The 25885-nt window shown below is 45.4% G+C and overlaps 3 protein-coding genes across 4 annotated transcripts; 1 reads left to right on the forward strand and 2 right to left on the reverse strand.

The window, feature by feature from the left end:
• Nucleotides 1-429: 429 nt before the first annotated feature.
• On the reverse strand, nt 430-8211 carry LOC136932493 (mothers against decapentaplegic homolog 2). Of its 2 annotated transcripts, none has more exons than XM_067227589.1 (11): nt 8068-8211; nt 6801-7185; nt 5502-5591; nt 5106-5299; nt 4646-4780; nt 4461-4523; nt 4259-4312; nt 3889-4101; nt 3371-3508; nt 2830-2974; nt 430-2695 (listed from the first exon to the last, which is right to left on the reverse strand). In XM_067227589.1, exons 2-11 carry the CDS (start codon nt 7034-7036, stop codon nt 2572-2574), a joined length of 1392 nt encoding a protein of 463 aa, XP_067083690.1. In that variant the 5' UTR covers nt 7037-7185; nt 8068-8211; the 3' UTR covers nt 430-2571. The 2 variants fall into 2 exon arrangements, with proteins under 2 accessions (XP_067083690.1, XP_067083689.1); XM_067227588.1 differs by having other exon boundaries at nt 4449-4523.
• Nucleotides 8212-8848: 637 nt separating this feature from the next.
• Nucleotides 8849-16794, forward strand: lrp13 (low-density lipoprotein receptor related-protein 13). The gene is made up of 21 exons (XM_067228484.1): nt 8849-8906; nt 9068-9226; nt 9361-9603; nt 9757-9921; nt 10136-10351; nt 10628-10857; nt 11062-11191; nt 11331-11521; nt 11716-11902; nt 12097-12309; nt 12455-12638; nt 12845-13046; nt 13167-13331; nt 13670-13870; nt 14012-14564; nt 14673-14792; nt 15077-15184; nt 15298-15531; nt 15624-16254; nt 16400-16562; nt 16656-16794. The coding sequence occupies exons 1-21, from the start codon at nt 8849-8851 to the stop codon at nt 16677-16679; spliced, it is 4377 nt and encodes a 1458-aa protein (XP_067084585.1). The 3' UTR covers nt 16680-16794.
• A 4983-nt stretch (nt 16795-21777) lies between these two features.
• rchy1 (ring finger and CHY zinc finger domain containing 1) lies at nt 21778-24253 on the reverse strand. The gene is made up of 9 exons (XM_067227974.1): nt 24203-24253; nt 23624-23743; nt 23277-23392; nt 23117-23195; nt 22984-23028; nt 22741-22799; nt 22578-22607; nt 22329-22449; nt 21778-22126 (listed from the first exon to the last, which is right to left on the reverse strand). Exons 1-9 carry the CDS (start codon nt 24251-24253, stop codon nt 21926-21928), a joined length of 822 nt encoding a protein of 273 aa, XP_067084075.1. The 3' UTR covers nt 21778-21925.
• Nucleotides 24254-25885: the final 1632 nt, after the last annotated feature.

Genomic DNA, 25885 nt, shown 5'->3' on the forward strand with positions numbered 1-25885 from the left:
GTGACTTACATCTGTTCGGCAGGATGATTTTAAAAACCACTACGTATACATTAAATACTCATACTTAACAAGGTCCTTACAGCGGGGCAAGCTGGGGAGTTTGACCTGGATCACTGTGAACTCATTTTGTACTGGACTGGGTGCAATTTCATTTCCAAGTCCCATGCCAAAACAGTAATGCATGTGGACAGCGTAATATGCAGCGGTTTTTAATCTATGCAGAATTCACTCAAGAATGATTTAAACCAAAAATGACAAACCTTCTGATGTCCACCTGTTGATAGAGTAGATATAAATGCTTACTGATCCATTAGCGAGAACATTTAAAGGGGACACCGCTGCAGGGATCTGTGTGAGCCAAGGACCATTGGGATAAATAGAGGATTTAGGGGTAAACACACACACAATGAGAAACATTATGAAACAGGGTCATCATGAGAATAAAAATCTTTATTAGTGTTTTATGAAGTCTGCATAATATGCCACAGGCCTGAGAAGCTTATGGTCAAAAAAAGAACTGCTCTATCAATACCGCCCTCTACTGGTAAAACAACTGCGACAACTACTGTACTGACTGCTTTGCAAAAGATTACTGTTAAATACACACATACTGTACTACTGTTATGTATATTATGTACGTCTGGTCCACTTCAGATTTGTTAATGTTTTCTCTTCACATTCATATGTAGTAGGCCAAAGATAAATGACTGTAACACTGGACCCATAATACACGGTTCAGTTCCCCAAATCCAAACTCACTAGGTGCACTTACAAAGTACAATCACTAGTGCCGTAAGGTAAACACATTTACATCAATAAAGGAGTAGGGAGAAAACAGATGTTTCAAAAACTTGCAACAGCCACAAAATGACAATAATGGCAGACTGCAAGCTCGTAAGTCTTGATTTACAAACTGTATTTCATAGACAAGAACAAACACAATACACACACTAACATAGAATGTCCCAGTGTGCAGTTCCATTATCTCTGCCTCTATGATGTAAGAAACTGGAATAGAGCCATGTTTCCCTAACATTTGAAAGTCAATGTTGGTTGACCTTTAGTCGCCTACTGAGCACCAAATGGCTTCGAGAAATCAAATGTGTTTCGTAAAGTGAAGAGATGAATGACTTGAAAGTAAGTTCATACAACATGCCTAAGGAATCAAATAACCATTACAGGAAAGTAAGTAGATCTTATGTTGCAGGCATGTCAACTGTATGTGTACTTAAATTGCACCAGGTTATTTTGAAAAGAAAACTAAAACAGTTCTATGTCACATAGGGGAGTGACTTTCTACCAAGACAAGGGCTTAATTTGGAATTAGATTGAAGATGAACCTTCAATATAACAGGAATGATCCATGCTCTCCATAGATTGCAAGCCAAGTCGTTGAAAAACTGGCGTAGTCTTGAAAAAATTACTTAATTAAAAAGTGAACGACAGAAAAATGTAAGTATATTTATATATAAAAATACATGAGAATACAAAAAAGTAGCAAAAGAAAGGGGATATAGGCTAAAAAATTATATAGAATGGAATTCATTGATACCTTCAAATCTCCAAGTGAAATATCTTCTTTTTTTTTTTTTATGCGTCTCCTTGAAAACCTGGACTCACCCAGTGACACGTCCAAAAAACGTTTTACATCTGATAGTCTCTGGTTCCTGCCCAGCACACCTGGGCCTAACCTAGCCCAGAGCTTACGAGCCTGCATACCAGGCCACTTCTTCTGGTGCAAATGAAACATACCTAGAAAATTGAGGAGGGTGCCATATAATGACAAAGAGCTAAAACTTTAAACTACAGCCAGATCGATTTTGCAGTTTTTAGTTTTTTTTTTATCGTTTTTTTCCCCTAAACATTCCTATATGTCCATTAAGAGGTGTGTCTTACAACATACACACATCTGGAATAAGAAAAGGAAATTCTCTAACAAAGGGCAAAGTCAATTAAGCAATTCAATCTTAGAAACACAATGCAGTGTCTCCTATAGTGGATAAAGGTGAAAAGGCAGCCATTTCTGGACCAGGCTAACTCTCCCTGACCAAAAAAGATGGATCTAAATTTCCCAGAGAAAAGTAAACTCATGTCCAAAATATGGTAGGGCAAATTCAACCAAAATTAATTTTTGTCTTCAAGCATATTTAACTCATACAACAATTCTCTAATACTGAGAAGCTATTTGTAGATATTTTTGGTATTTCCCCTGTTTTCAACAATTCATTACTGGACTTTTAAAAACCAATATACATTTTATTTGTACCACAAATAGATCTAATATTAAGGATTTTGGGGAAAGCAATTTAACAAGGTGCATGACATACATGGGTAACAAAGTGCCAAATTCTATACTGGAAAGTCTGTCTCATTGAGTGTATGAGTGTATATGTGTGTGTGTGTGTGCGCATCTGTTTAAATTTAAAACAGGGATGTGGAGCTAGGCCACATATACTATGAAGTATGTTCCAGAAACTCAATACGTATTCTTTTTTCCTCTCCATGATAGCACTCACAAGTTTAGAATTTCATGATCTTTGCGTGGGTGACGTCTTGGGTCCTTTTCTAGCATTATGACATACTGGAGCAGCGTACGGAAGGGGAACCCATCTGAGTCAGAACTTTATCCAGCCACTGCAGGGGTCCGTTCAAATGCAGTTCGATCCAGCAGGGAGTGCTTGTGACAGTCTGCCGTCTGGGAGGCAAAAGAACAAACTCAAATCACTCTTAGATCAAGAACACCACAACTATCCAAACCATGTTGACTACCACTCCTTTAAGGGTTACAGATCATCATTTTGCCGTACAGAACTTGGTCAGGATGCTTACCTGTATTCAGCCCCCCAGCCTTTGACGAAGCTCATGCGGATGGTGCACATCCGGGTGAGCTGGTAGACGGCCTCAAAGCCCTGGTTCACCGACTGGGCGAGCAACGCCGCAAACTCCTGGTTGTTGAAGATCTTCAGGTTACAACCTGAGGGACAAGGAGACGAGAAGGCCAAGTCAGGAGGGAGTTTTCACACCAGAGATGAGGTTGCAGACACAGTTGCCTGGCCTGGAAACGGGCATCCTACAGCTGGATATTTGTTCCGTCTGCCGTCGTGCAATATTAAAACAAAACACCCTGGTAACCAGGAAAGATGCAACAGGTATGCGTCATGTAGTTATGTTAGTGTATATTGTAACTACGTATTGTATCTCTGTGTGCATATCGACGTGTTTATGTGAGGCTCTATAGGAGACAGAGGCACAAGTATCCTTGAAAAAGGGGCAAGAAAGATCAGAGCTGATGGAAATGGACCCTTTTTCATCAAACCTGACAGCGAAACTGTGTCCATTGGGGTGAAAAGGATGACATGCACTTCCTTACCTGGAGGGATTTTGCACACTGTTGCTGGGTGCCACCCATACCGCTGGTTGCAGTTTGGACTCTGAACAAAGATGGCGCTGTCACTTAGACACTCTGCAAACACCTCTCCACCAATATAGTACAGCCGGACTCCTCTTCCTGTGGAAAAGTATACGATGGACACTTTAAAGAGTGTCATTCACATCATGCTTTGCTGTCCAACTTCATTCAAAAAAGCATTCTATGGCTCTATAAGATCAGGAGTCAGGTGGCTGAGCAGTGAGGGAGTCGGGCTAGTAATCCGAAGGTTGCCAGTTCGATTCCCGGTCATGCCAACTGACATTGTGTCCTTGGGCAAGGCACTTCACCCTACTTGCCTCGGGGGAATGTCCCTGTACTTACTGTAAGTCGCTCTGGATAACAGCGTCTGCTAAATGACTAAATGTTTCTAAATGTATAAACTGAACTAAACGTCCATTACCCTCTAACATCTATTATACTTGCTGGGTCCCATCAGACTGACAGTGAGCATGGCTTACCTATGTGCCTCCTGGTCATCTCCACGGTGGCGTTCCTGTTGACGTTGGACAGCAGGCCCAGACAGAAGCGCTCAGAGTTGGAGGGGTCTGTGAAGCCGTCCACGGTTAGCGAGGGCTGCGAGGCGTGGAAGGTCTCCCCCACGCGCTGGTTGAGCTCGTAGTAGGCTATAGAGCACCAGAATGCTGGCTCGGAGTAGGTCACCGGCTGCAGGTCTGCAGACACACAGGAGGCGGGTTAGTCTGCCCCAAACGCATCATACATCATATGGCCTCCTGACCCAAGACCTGGGTTTGTAAAGATCATTCCGACGACCACAGAACGTGGCCGTCGTTTCATTGGTGTGTGGTTCCACGTGGCGGTTCATCTTACCCATGCTGTGATTGACGGGGGAGAGGGTACTGGGGGACAGTTCGGCAGGAGAACCTGACACGGGAGGAAAAGGACGGGACTCGTTCATGTTTCGAATGACCCGTCTTTGGTAAATGCAGTGCTACCCATGCAATAAAAGAGTGTTACAGCCCTCTCGGGAGGCCGACAAACATGGGTAGGCTCCGTGTACCTGTGTCCATACTTTGATTCATCTGCTGGTCACTCGCTTCCCCATCCTCGCTTATGTAGCCCGGTGGAGGCGTTTCTACAGCACAGGAGGAGCGAGGGGGGATTAAATGATCATCAAAAAAAAAGACAATACAATATCAATATTTCGTTCTTATTAAGTGCATCGACGACATGCTCTTGGTTGTTTGTCAGACCAACCTGGTATGTAATTGTTAGGGGGTTCGATCCCCGCGGGAAAGTTTGTGTTCTCGGGTATGGAATGTGTGTAGTCATCAAGAGGAGGGAGCTCTGTCAGAATCTCAGAGTGTCTTGGCACAAGTACTGGAGGCAAAACTGGAAAAGTGACAGGTAATGAGACTGGAACCGGGGCCAAAGGACTCCCAGCGTTCATCTTGTCAACAACTATGACAAAAAGTCACATCAACAGACTTTGCAGAGAGCAATGGAGTTAGAATATCACACACACAGACACAGTCTCACACACACACACACACACACACACACACACACACACACACACACACACACACACACACACACACACACACACACACACACACACACACACACACACACACACACACACACACACACACACACACACACACACACACACACACACACACACACACACACACACACACAGAGTCTACCGTACCTGGGGTCTCCACCCTCTGGTAGTGGTATGGGTTGATGCACACCTCATCCTTCTTAAGATGGAAAGCGTACTCGCAGGCCTCGATGGCGCGCAGCTCGTGGTGGCTGTGCAGATCAGGCCATCGCCACAGCCGGCAGTAGATGACATGAGGAAGACCCTTCTTGTGGGAAACTTGCAGGCGCCCGTCCAGGGATCTGATTGGTGGGCAACGAGGAAGTAGGTGAGGCAACGGGAGAAACAGGAAGAGATGCACGAGGGTGGGTATGAAAAAGGAGGATGTGGAGTTGCGAGAGAGGAGCAGAAGTGTTTTTTCGATGCCCTTCTCACCTCCTTTGTAACAACAGCTTTCGACTGAAAGGTTGTTTGTGACACCATACAATAGTCGAAGATATTCACCTGGTTTGGTCAGGGTAGCTGTATAGGCCTGAGGTATCCCACTGCTCTATCGTATTTGATGTACTCAGTCCCCATATTTCAGAGCAATTGCTGTGCACAGAGAAAACAACAAAACAGAAAAAAAACTAATAATAAACATGGGACATGGATCATTCAGAAGTAGCAGTATGGGTAATGTGGGTAACATTAAAAGGCCTCTTTTATTATTAGTCTGTTTGTTAGATAACTAATTGTTTCAGTCGAGGTACTGAAAGGCAGACACTCCAAATAAGAGAAGCCTTTTGACAGAATTAAGAAAAACAACATAAAAATGAAATACATCGATATACTTGAGAACAACAAAACTGGCCTGTGAGACAAAGAACATTCTAAACGGCTACAGTTGCATTCTATCAAACATTCACAATACCTTAAACTCGTTTAGGGACTGTGCGTCAGAAACAAACTTATCTGGAGACATTCATAAACATAGAAGACGCACAATGGGCCAAAAGAAAGGGAGGGGGTAACCTTGAAAGAAAAAAAGTACATTTCCATTTCAACGCCCTCTGAAAGTGGATTCTGTGACACCAATGGACACACACACAAGGAATGATACGAAAAGGAAACTCAATAAATCAACTAATGAAATGGGGGAAATATGACAGGTTTGTTGCTGCTAGTATAACAGGCAGCATATAGTATATTTCCATAAATCACAATTTTGATCTCTGAAAGGGGACCAAATCTAAACTACCTTTATAAATCACTAGCTAGTCTACTTTTGAATGTCAAAAACATCCTAATAGGCCAATACTTTACATGCAAACACTGGGACTTAACCACAACAGATTAGATGTCAATTACACAAAGGAAGTCTAAACATCTCATACAGCACTTGTCAGCTCTTCACTGAATAAACAGCATCGTTAAAACACAATTTTCCCAGGAAACATGGTCTGGGACTTCAAGGCTGACTGACTGATAAGGGCAATGCTCTCACACTCCAGACTGTTTTACCTTCTCTCCAGTCATTCGAATGATTATGCATTTTCCTACATGGTATAACAGTCACACTTCATCCACTAATAAAGCTAGCAGCACACCAACTTAAACATAAAAGAGGTAATCTAATTTTGGAGCTCTATTGTTCTGTGTCCATACAGATTTATGGTTTCACAAGTAATGGCGTACACAGTGTGCCCTTAATTCCAACTTGTTTGACTTTAAAACACTTAATAACATGGAGCGGCTCTGACCTCAACGTCGTAATATTCTCTCTGTGGACCCCCGTCTCACGAGTGAGGCTTTGTGACATACCTGGGGATGGTGACACACTTGGTATTGCAGTTTTGTGTTGTTATGGCCTTCTCCAGCTCATCCAGCTGACTGGTCTTCTTGAGCTTTTTCACCAAGCTCTTCACAGCCTTCTCACACCACTTCTCCTCCTGCCCGTTCTGCTCTCCTCCCCCTGCTCCCCCTGGCCCACTGGCAGACTTCTTCCACCCGAGCAACCTCTTGACAACAGGAGGGGTGAACGGCAAGATGGAGGACATTTTGGGGGTATAGCGAGGAGACTTCAGAGAACCCAAACAAACACACACGCAGAGGGGACCTGGAGGGGCAGTTTGGCCCTTGCTCTGGTGTGGTCCCTCCTGTTAAACAAGGTTTTACAGGGCTGGTCTTTTACGACGAGATGAGATACCTAATGGGATAAATTCGACCAGAAAAAAATTAGCATTAGCTAACATCATGAAAAACACAAGGTGTATATAATTATATACACACATACACTAAAACAAATATTTTTTACAAGGGTGTTTAAAATTGGTGTTATGGGTTTTCCCCTACGTCTAACGTTGGTTAACAGTAAGTAGGCAAGCTACCACAACACATCTACAGAGTAAACAGCAACTTCTAACAATCTAGTAGCAACTATTCTAACTTGAACTCGTTATAGTAGTTTCACCAGCAGCGGCTAGCTAACATATCATTCATGGCTAAGGCCTGTCGGTGTTTATTCATCACGTACACATATCCAACAATTTCACGTATAACGACTTTTGGTTAATAACACTAACTCTTAAACTAGCTAGAAATATGAGTTGCTTCATTTTGGGAGTATGAATAGATCACGACCCACAGCGTGGACGGAAAACGTTAGTCGGGTAGCTAGCAAGAAGATGGCTAGTTCATCACCGCTTGCTAGCTAAACCTTTTGTTGTGCCGATGGACCCTGCTGCTGGCGCAACAATTAGCCATTAGATGACGGCCTAGGCCAGCAGCTAGCTACTGTCGCTAGCTATCGTACGTTATGCATGATTGCTAATGTGATTGAACTTAAATTAACCTCATCTATCATCTCCCATTATTAACTACAACAAAGTCAATGTTTGCTAACTCTGGCAACATTGACCTGATAGCTAAACGGTTGGACAATATAGTTCGCTAGCTAACTAACAAGTACAACAAAAATATGGCTGAGCCTAGCACTGCTAGCCAGCTACCGCTAGCTACCGCTAGGCATACACAGCTTGCTTGCTAACAACACATCTCATAATCAGAAAAGGCATTCGCGTTGCATTACCCCGATTATGAGATTCGCGAGGTCCTCTTCTAGTGAATATGATGCGTGACGGAAAAACTCCTAACACCAAATGACTGATGCTGTTTGCCCCCAAAATAAGGGTTGGCAAGTTAAATCGACGAAGAGATTGTTGCCTTTTCTCAAGTTGCTAGCTAGCTGCCTTGGTAGCTAGACCTGAACAAAACACTCTCTAGCAAGCTAGCTCCATCCACAATCTTAATCCCTCCTCTTACCATTTGATTGGTGAAAAGAGAGGTTTACTTGCATCAGATTGGTTTATGAACATGACAATCACGTTTGTTTATTTGACAGCATGGTTTGCTTTACTATCTGTCATCGTTGGGGAGGATCTTACTATTTGATGCCGACTTTTGTTACTTGTCCAAAAACTTTTGTAACTCGCAAAAATCGATGTACATTTTATTTACATGAATAGCAGGATACATTCTATCCATTATATAGCTATATCTATATCTATATCTATATCTATATATCTATATCCATTATATAGATATATATCTATATATCTATATATCTATATATCTATATATATATATATATATATATATATATATATATATAGATATATATATATATATATATCATATGGTATATATGTAAAACGTGCTTTTATTGGAATCAAACTAAAGAAAAAACATCTACCTGGAATTCACTCTTGGGTCACCTTTAAGCTCCTCCCCATATCCACTCACAGGCCACACCTGATATCAATATAAATTCCTTAGCTTTTTCACTTGCAATATTTGGTCAAACTGCAAACATGAATACCTGTTTGCTTGGGTTGGTCGTAATTCTTCATTTCCTAGGGTCTTTGCGAGGTGAGAAAAACAGCTGCCCCAAAACTATTTTATAACCCCCCTTCATTCCCTCGCAATAAGGCCATTGCTTCGGTCTGAAAACTGAATATCGACTTGCCACTGAGGCAAAGGTATCTGACACTATGGTCATCGATGAATACATAATTGTTGTAATTGCACAGGTGTAAATGCGGAGGTATTGGCTCCTCTTCAATGCAGACTGGGTAAGAAACTGTGCAACGATGGAACAGAATGCGTTTCCTATAACCATGTGTGTGATGGAGAGACTGACTGCAGGGACGGTTCTGATGAAAAAGACTGTGCTGTTGGCTGCAACACAGGTAGGCGTTTCTATTTTTCTCTCAAAGGCTGGGTGTCATGTGGAGCAAATCCATCATAAAGCCCTCTTTTCCTTAGCATCCAGCTGTAGGAACATAGATTAATTTGTGAGTTTGACGCACCGTTTAAAATGTAGACCAGTTCCAGTGCGCGCATGGGAAAAAGTGCATAGACCGGAGTGAGGTGTGTGACGGAGAAGCCCAGTGTCAGGACCGCTCTGATGAGGCGGATTGTGTGGCGCACACGGAGGGCTGCTCCCACCACTGTGACAACAAGACCCGCTGCCTCCCAGTCACCTTCCTCTGTGACGGGGAGAGAGACTGCCAGGATGGTACAGACGAGGCCAACTGTGGTGAGTGGTTTCCATCTGGGGTTTACTGTTTGGCTTGTTTTACACTAGACTGGCTGATTTTATATGGGAAACAACCCTTTTTTGGCCTTCTAAAACCAGTCTCGGTGTGGATTATTAATCCATCCTGACATTTTAGTAGTTTAATCTTGGGGATGTTTATTGCCTTCTTCCTAGACTCAGATGACCGTGTCCCAACCTCAACTCCTGAACCCCGCAATTGTCGCTTGGGATCAAAGTTCTGTGACGACAAGACTGAGTGTGTTCTCTACAACCATGTGTGCGACGGAGAGGCTGACTGCCCAGATGGCTCGGACGAGAAGGGGTGTCCATCAAAATGTGGAAATGGTAAAAAATAAATACAAATAATGTTGTGGTTGAGTCAAGTCTTTTGATGCGACACCTAATAGTAGACCCCTGTTTAGTCTGTCTGATGGTACACCACTGCCTACTAGTAAACTAAACGTGCACTGCAGCCAACATGTTGCAGCTTACAGTAGCATTCTGCGATCTGTTGATACTTTGTTTAAAAAAAAAATTGGAATAAACGCACATTCCTCAGGGGAGTTCCAGTGCGCCCATGGGAAGAAGTGCATCGACCACCGTCAGCTGTGTGACGGCGTGGCCCAGTGTCAGGACCGCTCTGATGAGGCGGAGTGTGTGGCGCACACGGAGGGCTGCTCCCACCACTGTGACAACAAGACCCGCTGCCTCCCAGTCACCTTCCTCTGTGACGGGGAGAGAGACTGCCAGGATGGTACAGACGAGGCCAACTGTGGTGAGAGCTTTTCTACCTCAGCACCAAATCAGGATTTGCGTCAAAAGTTTTCTTACCACCGACTATTTTTATGCAGATATGACCAGAAGAAGGGGTACATATTTATATATATATATATATATATATGCGCTAAACAAATAATACCAAGTGTGTCACCATCCCCAGCGTTTGACATAAAAAATGTTGGAACCCTTGCATGTCCCGCCATGTTGTGTATACCGAACACATTCAATGTTTTTGATTAGGTCAGCTCCACCTTGTTGTTCTTCTCCATAGCTGACCTGAGGTGCAATGGTGGAGAATTCCGATGCAGCAGTGGTCAGTGTGTGTCCATAGGCATGCAATGTGACGGCCATCCTGATTGCAAGGACCGCTCTGACGAGGAGAGCTGCGCCGAGCTGCCAGAATGCCCCACCTCACATTTGTGTCCCTACAGCAAGGAGTGCCTGATAGAGGAATGGATCTGTGACGGCTACAAGGACTGCAAAGATGGCACGGATGAGAAGGTGGGGGGGGGGGGGGGGGGGACGGTTTTAAGACATTCTGTACACGCATTCAATTCACTTAATGGATCCTAACTGCAATTCGGCCAATCAAATTGCTGGTGTCTGTCACCTGGTCTTTGCGGGTGCTTTTTTTAAAATGATCCTTAAGTTTGAGCCTAAAGCACTTTTATTCTGAAGTACAGCAATTCTGCCCCCTGTGTTTAGGATTGTAAGTCGGTCATGATGGAATGTGGAGAATTCCAGTGGTCCTGTACCTCCAAGACCCAATGTGTCCCCAAGCTCTGGAGGTGTGACGGAGCGAAAGACTGTGAAGATGGAAGTGATGAAACAGGATGTGAGTGCGTTTTCGTTTATTTGCTTCCTGATTTGGCTCGATTGGACCGCGAAAGCACATTTGATTCATAAATCAACTTGCATCGAAATGGAAAAGGACGGTTTCTAGTTTCTTGAGAAGGTGTGTGTGTTTTTTTTAGGTGGTATTCCACCTTGCCTCCCTCACCAGTTTCAGTGTGGTAGCATGGAGTGTTTGGATGTTGCACTGGTGTGTAACGGGATGACCAACTGTGCGGATGGCTCTGACGAGGGAGGAGATTGTCAAACCAAGTGTCCCTTGCCGGCCACAGCCCACTGTGCCCAGGACTGCCACAGCACACCACAGGGAATGGTGGGTGATCTCCTTTGACCTCACAAATAGTTTGACCACTGACCCACCTCACAAATAGTTTGACCATAGACGTGGTGAGACGTGACAACACCACAAATTGATCTCACCGCATTGCTTTAACACGACAAGAATTTCTGGCACTTCATGAGGCATGTGTGGTAAAGCAGATGTCTTTCTGGGTGTTGTGCCTCTAGCGGTGCTGGTGTCAATCAGGCTACAAGCTCCAGGAAGATGGCATGTCCTGTGTTGACACTGACGAGTGTAAAGACAGACACCCAGGTGTTTGTAGCCAACTGTGCACCAACACAGAGGGCTCCTACAAGTGTCGGTGTAGCACTGGCTACATCCTGGAGGCTGATGGCCGCAGCTGCAAGATCACAGGTGATGACTTTTGTTACTTGTCCAAAATACTTTTGTAACTTGCGAAAATCGATGTCCAGAACTCAAATGGCGGTTCAAATGGTTCAAATGGCTGGTTGAGCGACACCAGTCCACCCTTTGTGTGAATCCTTTTGCGGCATTGCTTGTAAAAAGGGCCATACAAATAGATTGGATCTGTTGACGCCGTCCCTTAGGCGAGCCCTTCCTGCTGGCGTCGATTAAAACGGAGCTGTTCCTTTTCGGCCTGCTCGGCAGCAGTCTGGACGTCCTCCTGTCCTCGGCCAAGAAGGCCATCCTCTCTGTGGACTATGACTGGAAGGAGCAGAAGGTGTTCTGGGTCAGCCTGGACTCTGAGAGCATCAGGTGGTCCTCGCTGGACCAGAAGAGCAAAGGCACGCTCATCAACGGTCAGTGCCACGGAGCCGAGGTTGAATCGGTGACACGGGATGAAATGTCGGGTTCGATAGAGGATGAACGTGATTTTTGACCCCTACATCCATCTTTCCCTCTCCTCCTTTCTTTCCCCTTCTCTCTCACTCTCCACCTCCCTAGGTGTTAAATCTGACTGCATTGCTGTTGACTGGATCGGGAGGAACTTGTACTGGATTGACGGCGTTGGGAATCAGATCATTGCCATCAGATTAACCACAGCCGTCACGAACGCCCTGGACTACAGCGTGATCCTCGATGAGGACTTTGAGCAGCCTCGCTCGTTGGCTCTGCTGCCACAGAAGGGGTCAGTCAACTATGCATTTGAGTTGTAAAGCCTGACGTCGTAAACCAACTAAATGGGAATTGGAAACAAAGGCTAACATGTTCAGGGGATGCTGAAGGGGCTTTTAGTGTAGCCTCTAAGGACCTGTACTGTACCGGGCACACACAATCAGATAGATAAACTTGCTGCCAACACGTGTAACATCTCACTTCTCCGTTGCACGACAGAATCATGTTCTGGTCGGAGATTGGAAACGACCCAAAGATCGAGCGGGCGGGGATGGACGGCTCTGAGAGGAGGGTGGTGGTCGACCGCAACCTCAGCTGGCCAGGGGGCGTGGCTGTGGACACCTTGGGGGAGAGGGTCTATTGGACAGACGAGAGACTCAAATGCATTGGATCGGCGACTCTGGAAGGAGAGGACATCAGGGTAACAGGCGAAGGGTCGTTTCAACCTGCGGGGGATGTGCTGGTGTCAGTAGCTGACTGAAGAGAGGACGGGAATGCCCGCATTTCTCTCACCCGATTCTGTTCTTTCGTTCACGTGCAGATACTGCAGATGAAGGAGACCTCCAACCCCTTCTCTCTCACAGTGTTCAATGACATGCTCTACTGGTCTGATGCCAAGAGGAGAACCATTCAGGGAACCCAGAAGATCACCGGAAAGGGTTATCAAGTTCTCTTCAAACGGCCAGGGCAGCCTTTTGGATTAAAAGTACGTGTTGATTCAATTTCCAAGGTTATGGATTCCAGAATAATCTGACAGATAAACAGACAGGTAAAAAAAAAAAATACATTGGTCAAAAAAAACATTGGAGTCAGATGGCTAAGCGGTTAGGGAATCGGGCTATTAATCAGAAGGTTGCTGGTTCGATTCCCGGCTGTGCCAAATTACATTGTGTCCTTGGGCAAGGCACTTCACCCTACTTGCCTCAGGGGAATGTCCCTGTACTTACTGTAAGTCACTCTGAATAAGAGCATCTGCTAAATGACTAAATGTAAATTGGTCCTTTAATTTTTGGCACCGGTCCTCGTGGTTCCTACGGGATGCAGGTCATCCATCCGCTGTTGCAGGCAGCGACAGAGAGCCCCTGTGAGAAGCTGCGCTGCTCCCACCTGTGTGTGCTGGCCCCGGGGCCCAAGGCCGTCTGCAAGTGTCCCTCTGGCCTGCTGCTGGCCGAGGATGGCCTCACCTGCTCCAACCTGGTCACCTCCGCCTTCCTCCTGCTACTGTCTCGCTCAACCGTCACCCAGGTATGGGGGGTCAGCTACGGTAAAGGTGGCGCGCCGTGAATTCACGTTATGCTCGTCAGATCCTGCTTTTGTACGGATTTGGATTGCTACTCAACCCTTTCTCACACACACACACACACACACTTGTTTGTATCCGTCCAGATTCACCTGCAGGCCATGCACAGTGCCGTCAGCCTGAAGGGCTGGCCCGAGCACCTGGCCCTCCTGCTACCCAGCATGAACGAGGCGGCCACGCTGGACTACTCTCTACGGGAGCACACTCTGTACCTGGCGGACGCCGGCCAGGCCTCGGTGGGGCTCTTCAAGCTGAAGGAGACGGGCCTGGTGCCCCGGGGGCAGCTGCTCCGCCTCCTGGGCGACGCGGTGACGAGCATGGCTCTGGACTGGGTCACTCTCTCCCTGTACTGGAGCAGCATCAAGCAGCCCAGGCTGCAGGTGACGTCGGCCAGCGGCGCGCACACCGCCGTCCTGATCCGAGACGCCGTAGGGAGCTTGGAGTCCATCGCCCTGCACCCGCTCAGGGGGAGGGTTTGTTTTATCAACCTGGTCAGGCAGGAGGGGGGCAGCGTTCAGCCACGGGTGGAGTGTTCCCACATGGACGGGTCCAGGAGACTCCTGGTGTGGGCCGAAGCGGTGCGGCCCACCGCGTTGGTCTTTTCCAACAGCGGGAATGAAATCTACTGGGCTGATATCAGTAAGGAAGAAGGCTGGATCTGCAGTCTTTGCCCCGTTTTGAAAAGGAGTTTTGTTGGTTTGGAATCCAGTCATGGGAACCCCCGTTTACCACTCTTCTGTGTTGCAGGTTCTGGGGTCATTGCCTCGGTCGGGGTGGATGGTTCAGGATTCAAGGCGTTCCAGACTGGTGGTGGTCTGACTGCATTTGCCCTCAGTGATGAAATGCTGCTCTGGATGACGGTCAACGGTAATGTTAACCTTTTCTAACGGTCACTGCAAACAGCTGGTGGCCACATGCACTCCCATGCCATACATCAATCTCACCAGAAGATGGCGCTATTAACGTAATGCACTGATGAGTTGTGTACTCAATATCCAATTTATGTATCGAGATTTTAAAATCAGATTAACGAGGATCAGGTGGATAAAGCTTTATACAAAAGCCATCTCGTCACGATTCCTACAGATTAATAGCAATATTATGTGTAATCTTGCATCTAATCACTGGCCTTTTTTTGACCTTGTTTCCAGATACAGCCAAAGTGTGGTACAGGGATAAACGGCAGGTGCAGATGCTATGGTTTGAGGTCAACACCGGGGTTGTGAGTATGAGGGCCTACAGCGAGTCCAGCCAGAGAGGTATGGGCGCACATACGCACACACATTTCCCTTCACAGCTCTACATTGTGATGCGTTTCCTGTCTCTCTCTTTATGTCTCTCTTCTCTCTGTCTCTCTTTTTCCTACCGCCAGGCTCTAACCTCTGTACTGTTGACAATGGAGACTGCCATCACCTGTGTCTGGCTGCCCCTGGCGGGCGAACGTGCATGTGCGCCCATGACCACCTCTCTGTCAACGGCACGCGCTGCGTCCCTGACCAGCTCTGCGTGGCAGGCAGCAGGTCGTGTCTGGATGGGAGCACATGCCTACCCCTGCAGAAGTTCTGCGACGGCCATGTGGATTGTTCCGACCACTCTGACGAGAACTGTGAGTTGAAATGGATGACGTCCGCAAATCCCTAAATGCGTTTATTAATCTGACATCCCTTCAGTCACACCCGATATCGCCTCTTCCTTCAGGCGTTCACCTCAAGGCTGAACGGGTAACCAAGACCACACCCCAGCAAGACCCCAGTCCTACCCCTCCCTCTACCTCTGGTTCCTCGAACACCACCACGGACCAGAATCGCCGGGACGACCAGAATCGCCGGGACGACCAGGATCGCCGTGACGACCAGGATCGCCGGGACGACCAGGATCGCCGTGACGACCAGGATCGCCGGGACGACCAGGATCTCCTAGGCGACGATGAGGATCGCCGGGGCGACCAGGATCGCCGGGGCGACCAGGATCGCCGGGGCGACCAGGATCGCCGGGGCGACCAGGATCGCCGGGGCGACCAGGATCGCCGGGGCGACCAGGATCGCCGGGGCGACCAGGATCGCCGGGGCGACCAGGATCGCCGGGGCGACCAGGATCTGGTGAGAAACCTGGATACCCAGCAGTGCGACGTGAGCGAGTGCAGCGGTAACCGAGTGTGTGGGGAGGGCGACGAGGCCGGCAGCTGCGTGTGTAGCCTGGGCTACAGCGGAGAGTCCTGTCAGAACCGGCTCTTTAAGGGCCCTCTCTTGTATGGCGCTGTAGCAGCGGGCGCTGGGGTGGTCGCACTTGCAGTCCTCGCTTTCATCATCAAAAGACACAAGGCCTCCAGGTAAATGTTTCTGTGGCTCAACTAAATGAAAATGCTAATGTGCAGTCATTTGCCCAGAGGCAGCTTAAGACTGGATTTCCTCAATGTCCTTAAATGTTGACATTTGTATGCTTGACATTTCTCTTGTCATCCCCTCCTCTCCCAGGAGGGCCAGTCGAGTAGTAAAGGATACTAGTTTGACTGACCTGGAGAAACCTCTGGAGACCCCTGTGGAGACCCCTGTGGAGACCCCTGTGGAGACCCCTGTGGAGACCCCTGTGGAGACGCTCTCATCTCAATCTCAACCTAACGAGACCCACTTCATAGAAGTAGGCAGCTTCTTAAGTCTGAATTGTGTTGAATATGACAAGTCTACCATACCTACCCCCTCCTGTGATCTCTAACTAATGTTTCTTTTACAGGAAGTGGTGGCCTTCGTGGACTAAGAACTGCATGTTTACATGCTCCTGTCAAATAAACAAAAATATATATATTTTTCAACTGTGTAGTTCTGTGGTGTTAAAGCACATCATGTTACTCTTATATTCTGTTCTCCTTTACCCATTTCCTCAAGTAGCGAGTCCACATTAATGTCTTATCGTCTTGGAACTAGACCTGGGGTCATTAAAGATGTTGATTAACCAGGCAGCCCAGCCAAAGGTCTAGGCCTGTGTTGATGTGGCACTGCCTTACTTGTTATTGATCACCCCCTGTTTATTATGGACTGAATGGGTATCCCTGATAGCTGTAAAGTCAACTTTTCACAAGGACTTGATTTCAAATCTGCAAATAAAACGGCGTTGTTGATTTTAATGCGGTCCAACCACCAAAAGAGCATTAATTGTTAGCTCAACGTTGACATCATTAGTCTGGGTCTTTTTCCTGTCGACATCCATTTGAGACCAAAATGCCTTGAGCTGTCTTTGGTGGCTTGGTGAATCACAGTTCCTAGCAAATCAAACAACATTGCGTGAGAGAAACTCAAGCACAAAACCAATGGCTTTTGCCCTGTGGCCTTAAACATACTTAAAGTATCTTCACAAGTATCATCAGGATTCCCATAACTTGTGACAAACCTGGGAAGGTTTATAAATGAATTGTTGGCTGCGTCTCCTTCCATTGGATTATATCATTATCAACCATTTATACCAGGCAGATTAGTTATATAACTAATAAATCCATTAGGCAGCCACATTTCGTACAGAAATTCCTGTGGTGAAATATGATTCATTGTCTCGTCTCACCTCCAGAGGGCCTGCAGGTGACGAGTTAAAACGCATTTAAAAGTGAGATAATGTCTTCATCTTCTGTACCAGTGTACACCCTTGGGAATCTGTACAGAACGGAGCACAATCCTGGTTTACCTGGACTTTGTTGTAAGAACAGACAGACTTTAAACCTCCAGACACCAACAAAAGGTAACAGCAATTTTGTAGGGTTCAATTTCCCCAAACCTGATACTATTTAGTTTAGAATACGTTTCAGGATTTTTGTGGAAGTTTTATTTTGGATGTGTGTCTGTGTCACAGAAGGATGAGGCTTGTCATCTTTTTCATCTTCCTAATTGGAGTCATTTTTCCAGTAAGTTACGATTCCCTAAAGTTTTCCATTGTGTGATGTGCACATACCACATGCTTTAAAGTGTGAACCTGCCCTTTGTCATTTTTAATCTAACACATTTTTGTAACTATATTTATTTGAGCAATAAACTGGATTTCAACAAATGTATATCTTAAGCTGTTGCAACAGGTGCAAGGAAGACCGTATCATCTCCGCCAGCCGCTGTGGCCTTCTGCCCCAAGACCTTTGCCCCAGATGGACAGAAACGCTGACAGTGACGACTACACTCCCACCTTCTACTTTGAGGACCCGCCTAAGCCCCGGCCCCCTACGCAGCCTCGACCCAAACTACCAGGCCCTGTCAGACCCCCAGGCCCCTTTGTCCCACCAAACAAAGGCCTGTTGCCTCCTTTCGAGGGTGCTGTAGCCCCTCCCTGTGCTGGCGGTAACTGTGACTTCCTACCCCAGCCTTGCCTCACCCCCGACCCTGGGACCCCCGTACAGGGAGGCGACCTCCCGCTCGTCTTCGTTTTCAGAGCCTCTGACAAAGAACAGCCTCAAGTGTTCTTTCTCCCCCAGGTCCCTGGCGGACGAGGCCAGGGGACTGCTCTCAAGCTGCCCTCGACACCCTATTTGGCATTTCCGGGAGGGGCGGGTGTAGACACTGAGGGAGGGGTAGCTGGGGGGTTCCAAGGGCCTCTATTTGTGTCCCCAGCTGAGGTAGCCAGTGGGCTGGACCTTGGTGAGCAGCAAAGGGAGGTACTTCACACATTCTTGGGTAATGGAACTGGGTCTGGTGTTTCTCAAATCATCATCTACCCAGGGCTCTTTATTCCTGTCCCTGAGGGCGGAAAGTCAGGCAGCGGTGCGCAATTCCCAATTGATCCCACCATGACTTTCCAAGAGAGGGAGGAGCCTTCTATTCTTGGATTTCAAGGGAGGGAAAATTGATTTTACGTATTGGGGTGAGGGAGTTTTGAAATGTGTTTCCCTTGTTTGCAAACAAAGATGTGGAAAAGCCTTACCTTGAGGGGCGACATGCTTAGCAACAGTCAGAGGAAGACAATACATTTGAGAAAAGTTCTTAGTAAAGTTCAGCTTTATTAAGAGGTCCTCTGCAAGGATGAACCCTATTGTAATTATCTTTGGTTTTTTAGAACATGAAAAGGTGTATATATTACTAATGTATTGAAAAACATGGGTTTGGTCTCTACCCTCTGTTGCTTTGGCAACAGAGGTTAGTTGGGTGCCTACAATGAATACTGCAAAATGATTATTACAGTGTGGTAGAATAAATCTATTAGGTAACTTCAATTTGAGTTTCAACCAATTGTACAATGCTGCAACAGGTTTGCAGCTTGCTGTGGGCAAATGTGTAGTCGTTCCATTATTTTCATGTTCGCTCAAGTTAATATGAGAGTGATATTGCTTGTGGTTTAATGGTTTTAGAGTCATTCTTATTTGTCAATGTAATGACTATGTACTTAGCCCGGGGTCACAAAAGAACTAAGTGTCTAAAATTGTGCAACTATCTGTCACTGTTGACAGTAAAACCACAAAAACATGTTTACCAAGGTTAGTGCATGTAAACAACATTGTCTTTTTTATGTGTCAGTGGGCATAAAGGGTTTTCATACTTTTGATGTTGGTGTATTCAGTTTAAGAATAAAGACTAATTACCATGGAAACGAGAAAGAAAATACTGTTATGGAGTGAGATTTGTGGTTCTCACACACCCAAACTAAGATATAAAAGTCTCATCAGAAACGGAAGATCTGTTCATATTCTGCAGTATAAGAAGAGTCACAGCACATAACGCTGTTTCTTGGAGTGTCCCAATTTGATGCTCAAGAGTGCAGGCTACTCTCACTGATTGAGGTAATATTTTTATGTTTATCAGAGAAAATTGCTAGAAATGCCAAAGCCAAGACTCTAATACACACTTTTACTTGGAACACCATAAGTCAGTTTGATGTTCTCATCTTTTCCTTATTCTTCCAGAAAAGACAATGGAGACTCTGATGACTATATTTGGTGTTGTCTGTGCCATTGCTGTCACATCCTCCAAACCTGTAAGAGTGCATTTATTGTCTTCATGTAAAATCTGCTGATTTGAAACGTTTATGCTTAACGTGAAGCTTAATTTCTATCATGGAAACAGGTCAGTCTGTATGGATCACAGTGGGCGGCTATGATGAGAGGAAACATAGTAACTTCCTCATCCGAGTCCAACGAGTCCAACTCTTCCTCAGAGGAGACTGAAGGTGGAACTCCCCTTCCTTTAACCACCCTCCCACCAATCAGAGACGAGGCCCTCCCACCAATCAGAGACGAGACCTGCTCACCAGACGGTCAGGAAGAACTGGACTCTTCAGACAGGGAAGGTGAACTGCCCTCGTCCAATGAGGTCTCCCAAACCACATTCGATTCGGACCCCTCAGTCTTGCCAGACAGTGACGCTTCGCAAACCTCGACTGATATCGGGGAATCGAACGAACCCCCACAAACATCAGTTGGCACAGACGAGCCCCAGACATTCGATGGGGATGGTTCTCTTCTTCCCACTCTCTCACCACTTCCAGAGACGAACGTTTTACAAGACCCAGCTCTCACGGACGCCCAGTTTCCCCTCATTCTCGATGGCATAGCAGTAACAGTTCTATCCACAATCAGCTCCACAAAACACCAGGGACTTCCTGTGGACCTCACTCCTCCTCCAGCCCCTGTCATCCTCAAACCAAGGCCTCTGCCCGTGTCTGCTGTGCCTTTCCAGCCTCTTCCTGCAGGGCCCACAGAGGCTCCCACTGAGGCTCCATCTTGTTTCATTGTGGACATCACTACCCCTGTGCCCGGCCCTGCCAGAGGGGACAGCATTTAAGACCGAACTGGCACCTTACGTGATACCGAATACATGTAACTACAGTTCATTGCATTGTTTCCAAACTTAATTGATATGGTTTCTTTATGCTGTGCATATTGTTAAATGGAGTTGACACACCAGAAGGTATGAGAAAAGGTCTAGACTGTATTGATTGGTCAATGCTTGATTTTATTAGCTGTTTTATCATGGATGGTTAAAAAGCTGCACTATTTCTCCAATAGTAATAGCCAAATTTACTTCACACCAAATACTGGTTTTACTTTGAGATTTTTGTTTGTTCAGTAAGTACATGAATAATACAAAATGAAAGCAATGCATGAAATGTTTGTCCACGTGTTATTTATTTTAGTACCTGCAATGGTAAATATCACCAAATCATAAGACCTGCATCAACCATTGACACCAAGGCAATATATTTAAACACCACCTCACACCTCTAAAGCAACCGTACTAACAATTCCAAATTATTTAGTATTACTCATTTAATACACATTCAAGCATCAAATGCTACAAAGTTTAAATCAAATAATTTTGAGCTAAATTAAATTCAAAAAGTTTTAACAATACTTTGAGTTACCTGAGTTTCTCACATACACAAGTGTGTATTTCTTATATATATCCCATTCATGTAGCAAAATTTCAGATTTTCCTGTTTAGCCATGCATTGAGACAGGTCTGGGGGGTATTCCATTAAGCAGGTTTTGCAACATAGCTGGTAGGTTAACTTACCAGGTTAATTCACAATTTTGCAGCAACCTACGGGCAATGTTGCTACAACGCTGGGTGTCAGCTGGGGAGTTAACTTACCCAGGTATGTCACATGACCTGCTTTGTGGAATGCCCCCCTGGTCAGAGGGGTTAACATAATATTGATGCCACATACATTCCAGAACTCAACAATATTGAATCAAATGCCTTTTCTTAAATACACCCTTGCCTTCAATACATATTGCCAGACTATGTTCAATGCAAGAGTGGTTACTGTATGAAAAATATATTGAAGACCAAATCTGTATTCTACCTTTAGTCATTTTAAAATGTATAATCATACACCATTTAGTAGTGCTGTTTAACAACAAATAGACTAACGTTTAAGGACATTAGACCTTAAAAGCACAACTGAACATTTAGGATCGAGCCATTTAGACTTAAAGGTCTTTAATCTTCAGCAAATGGGATCGTTGAGAAAGGGAGACAAACGGGCAAACAAGTGCTTAGTCTAGCGGACTAGGATGGATTGCCAATGTGTCATCACTGAGACTGGGTCTCCTGCTCTGGTTCTGGTTGCTGCTGCTGCTGTTGTTGTTGTTCTTGTGGCTGGGCTGCTCGTTCCGGGAGCTGCTGCATGAGGCCTCCATCCTGGGCCGTGTTGTAGGAGCCACAACCCCCACACTTCATGCCCAGGACATGGAATGGAACTGTACAGTGGGCCTGACAGTCATTACATATGATCTGCGACAGGAAAGAGACAGACAGAGGAAAGAGAAACAAGGGAAGAAGAGACAAAATTATATTAAAAAGGTTGAAATACCTCAGAGCCTTTCCCAATCTTAAAAAAACAACAACAATCCTCTCTAAAAACAAACCTAGTCAAATCTGTCTAGACATGATTGCCATTCTCCCAGGATAAAATTATCCTAAATGAGTGTATTACCTTCACAGTAGCATCCTGGTATTCAGTGGGCATAGGGGACTGGGCGATCTCTCTATCCATCATTTCCCATTGGTCCTCCATGTTCCACACAGAGTGCATGCAGAGCGGGCAGCGATACGCACTGCATAGGACACATGTATTTGAGTCACCAGGAAGTAGATAGCGAGGCTGAATAAAACGCTTATGGTTCCCCATAAACGATAATGATTCACTGGCAGAATGTCATTTGAGAAGGATTATGATAATTACCCTGTTCTGACCATGTCATCAAAGCATGTTCTGTAGAACACAACCAAACCACGTTAGCGTCTAGTTAAATGGTCTCCCCGATGATGCAACTGTTTATGCACAGTTGAAAAGAAATGAAGTTCTGAGAGCAATAAAGAGATGTGAACTGTATCTTAGGTCATACTTATGCAGAAGATGCCCGCAGGGAAGAACATGGGCTCCTATTCTGGATGTGTGGATATCCTGAGGAGAGAAAATATAACAGTATGCATAAGAGAGAAAATATAACAGTATGCATAAGGAGAGAAAATATAACAGTATGCATAAGAGGAGAGAAAATATAACAGTATGCATTGAGAGGAACTGCCAGAGAAACACTGGCTAACAATAGAAATGCTATCATCATTCCTACCTATTATTTCCTTACCTCCATACACACTGGGCAGTTCTGTCTTGAAACATTTTCAACACACTTGAAAGATAAACAAAAGAGATTCAAATGAAGTCATTCACAAATGTATCCATTGGTTGCAACTGGATAGATACATATGGTTAATCACCTTGTGGTTCCCTTGCATTTCACTTGCTAAACAGAGATTGCACTTTTCACAGTGGAAATATTTTTCTTTAGGGCCAATCCTGCAGGCAAGCACAATAATAGTTATTAATCTCTTCTAACGATTACATTAAGACACTGTGGTTAGATTAAATGTTTCTCACCTGCAAATTCCACAGGGTTGACAGTGATACTGTTTTTTATCCTTATCAAACAAGTGGCAGATATCACAATAGTAATCCCCAAATTTCACATTACACTCCTGGCAAGTTTGGTGTGCCTGAAGGAATAACAGAAACGGCACTTTAACATCAATAGGTAATTAATCAGTGTAGCTCTGCCCTTAGGCTGGAAAAACACAATAAACTATAGCTTTTCACATTAGCGTTAGGACCATGGAGATTGCCTGGGTTTGTCCTAGTTCACAATGTGTGAACCATACATAACGATGCAGACAGTGTATTGAAAGAATACGCAACTCGTGCCCAACAACACTATGACCTGCACCTACCTCCTGCACTGTGAGACAATGAGAGCACTGGACCTCTTTAACCTGGAAACGGTCCATTTCATGATCCTCTTTTGCATCGTGGCACAATCGACAGACGTATAATTTGCCACAGCAAGGTGCCTTAGGGAGGAAGAGTAACGGTTACAGAGCAATCGTATCCAGCTAGACTTTAAAACGACAAAGTACTGTACAAGTGGCAGTAGCTATATGAGTTTTAGGAAAAGCTAGATCTAGCTAGATGTCTATATGAATGACAGGGCTTGAAACTAAATCTTCTGATGACCAATTTAGCATCATGCATAGCTAGAATTCATACTGCCAAGGCATGGGTAACTAGCTAACCAATTTTTCTTGAAAGAATCACAAGTCTTCATGTTTTTCTTCCAACTAGCACTCTAGTCTACTGTACAGTAGACCAGCCAGCCAGTTAGGCAGCTAGCTAGTGCTAGTTAGCACGAAGCGTTATATGTAAAATGTTGCCGCGAGTGAAAATAAGAACATGTTAAAAAATATGTTTTCTTAGCGCAAAGGAATTATAAGCAGTTCTGCATAAATTACACAAGTAGCTAGTTAGCTCACTTTCATCAAACAGCTGCGCACGTAATGTTCACAACCAGCTGGGGTAGCCATTTTTCCCGATTGAAAGTCTTCTTCTTGTTTTCAGCTTGATAGAACTAACAACTGCTAGAGACGGTAACTACTGCCATCTAGTTGCTGAATGTCGCTGTTGCCAAATCATTCTAATCACTTTAGGCTATACATGGACTTTTAATCAGGTAGGCTACATTTGTTCAGTTTGTGCAGTAAATCTTGGGGCAGATGACATTAACCCCGACTCTAACTCTGACCAGAATAAATATTTTCAGTTAACCTTTATTAAAACATACAAAGAGTGTGTAGGCTATAGCCCATCTCTTTCAGTTGTTAATATACCAAATCGTTCTGGCCCATGTTAGAGGTGCTCCAAGGTGCTCCAACTCAACACACTTCGAATTTGATCATGACACAGGGCAGCGGCTGCTTAGGGCCCCCGTAGCCACCAGAGGGCTCCCAAGAGCACAATTACAGCTTAATTAAAAAATTATATATATTATGTTAATGATAATTATACAAATTCGGAGGGGCCCCCAAATCAATTCTGCTTAAGGCCCTATAAAGGCTTGGGCCGGCCCTGACACAGGGTACTGTAATGAATTTGACATCCATGACCGTTGCTCCTTAGCAGACAGACCACAGCACGTCTATCTGTGTAGAGCAGATTAAGTCCTTTGGGCTATTAGTCATCTGTCCTCCTGAGATGATAAAGCGTCTTTAATCTGGTGGAGTGGGATTGGGAAGCCCTTGAAGCTCGAATTATTTGGGGTGCAAAACGCACCAGCCCTTTTCTGTTAATGCTATCACAACTGCAGGATGTATACCATGATTGAGAGCTGCTCCCAAACATATACTTTTCTATATTAAAATGCAGTCATGATGGAAATATCTGAAGTGAAATAACCATTTGACAAAGGCCTTGAGGAGGCCCATGGAAACCATTGTATAGAAGGATACACAGTTATATTACTGTAGGTCTTGAAACTGTTGAACGATCGTGTGGGCTCACAACGAGTATGTGTGTGCGGCGCTGACCGGCTTTTGGGCCAGCCCCTCAACTGTCTCGCCTATGACCCAAGTCACAAGGTTTCCATAGGTTGCGTGTGCGGAGATCACACGTTTAGTTTTGGGTTTGTTAGAGACTCCCTTGCGAGAGTCCAACTACACCCAACTAACCACAGTGTCGCAACGTCACTGGGCTTTCAATATAACATCAAGGGATCTTTTACATTTACATTTAGTCATTTAGCAGACGCTCTTATCCAGAGCGACTTACAGTAAGTACAGGGACATTCTCCCTGAGGCAAGTAGGGTGAAGTGCCTTGCCCAAGGACACAACGTCATCTGGCACGGCCGGGAATCGAACTGGCAGCCTTCTGATTACAAGCCCGCTTCCCTAACCGCTCAGCCACCTGACTCCCTGACACCTGAATCTTTTATACAGGGGCGTAGCCAGGACACTATTTCTGGGGGGGCCAGCTCTGGACAGTCTTTTAATTGGGGTGGCACTTGATTGTCAAAAACTACTATTTTAAAACTCACACACTGCATCACTCAGAGCAGCAGTTTTCTAACGGTATCCAGTGGTTAGCTGCTAGTCTCCATTGAAGCGCTGTCAGAATGCAGGTACGTTGGTTTGCATCTTGCGCTGTTGATGGGGGTGTGGCC

Source organism: Osmerus mordax, chromosome 24 (genome assembly GCF_038355195.1).
Source record: "Osmerus mordax isolate fOsmMor3 chromosome 24, fOsmMor3.pri, whole genome shotgun sequence".
NCBI classification, from domain to species: domain Eukaryota; kingdom Metazoa; phylum Chordata; class Actinopteri; order Osmeriformes; family Osmeridae; genus Osmerus; species Osmerus mordax.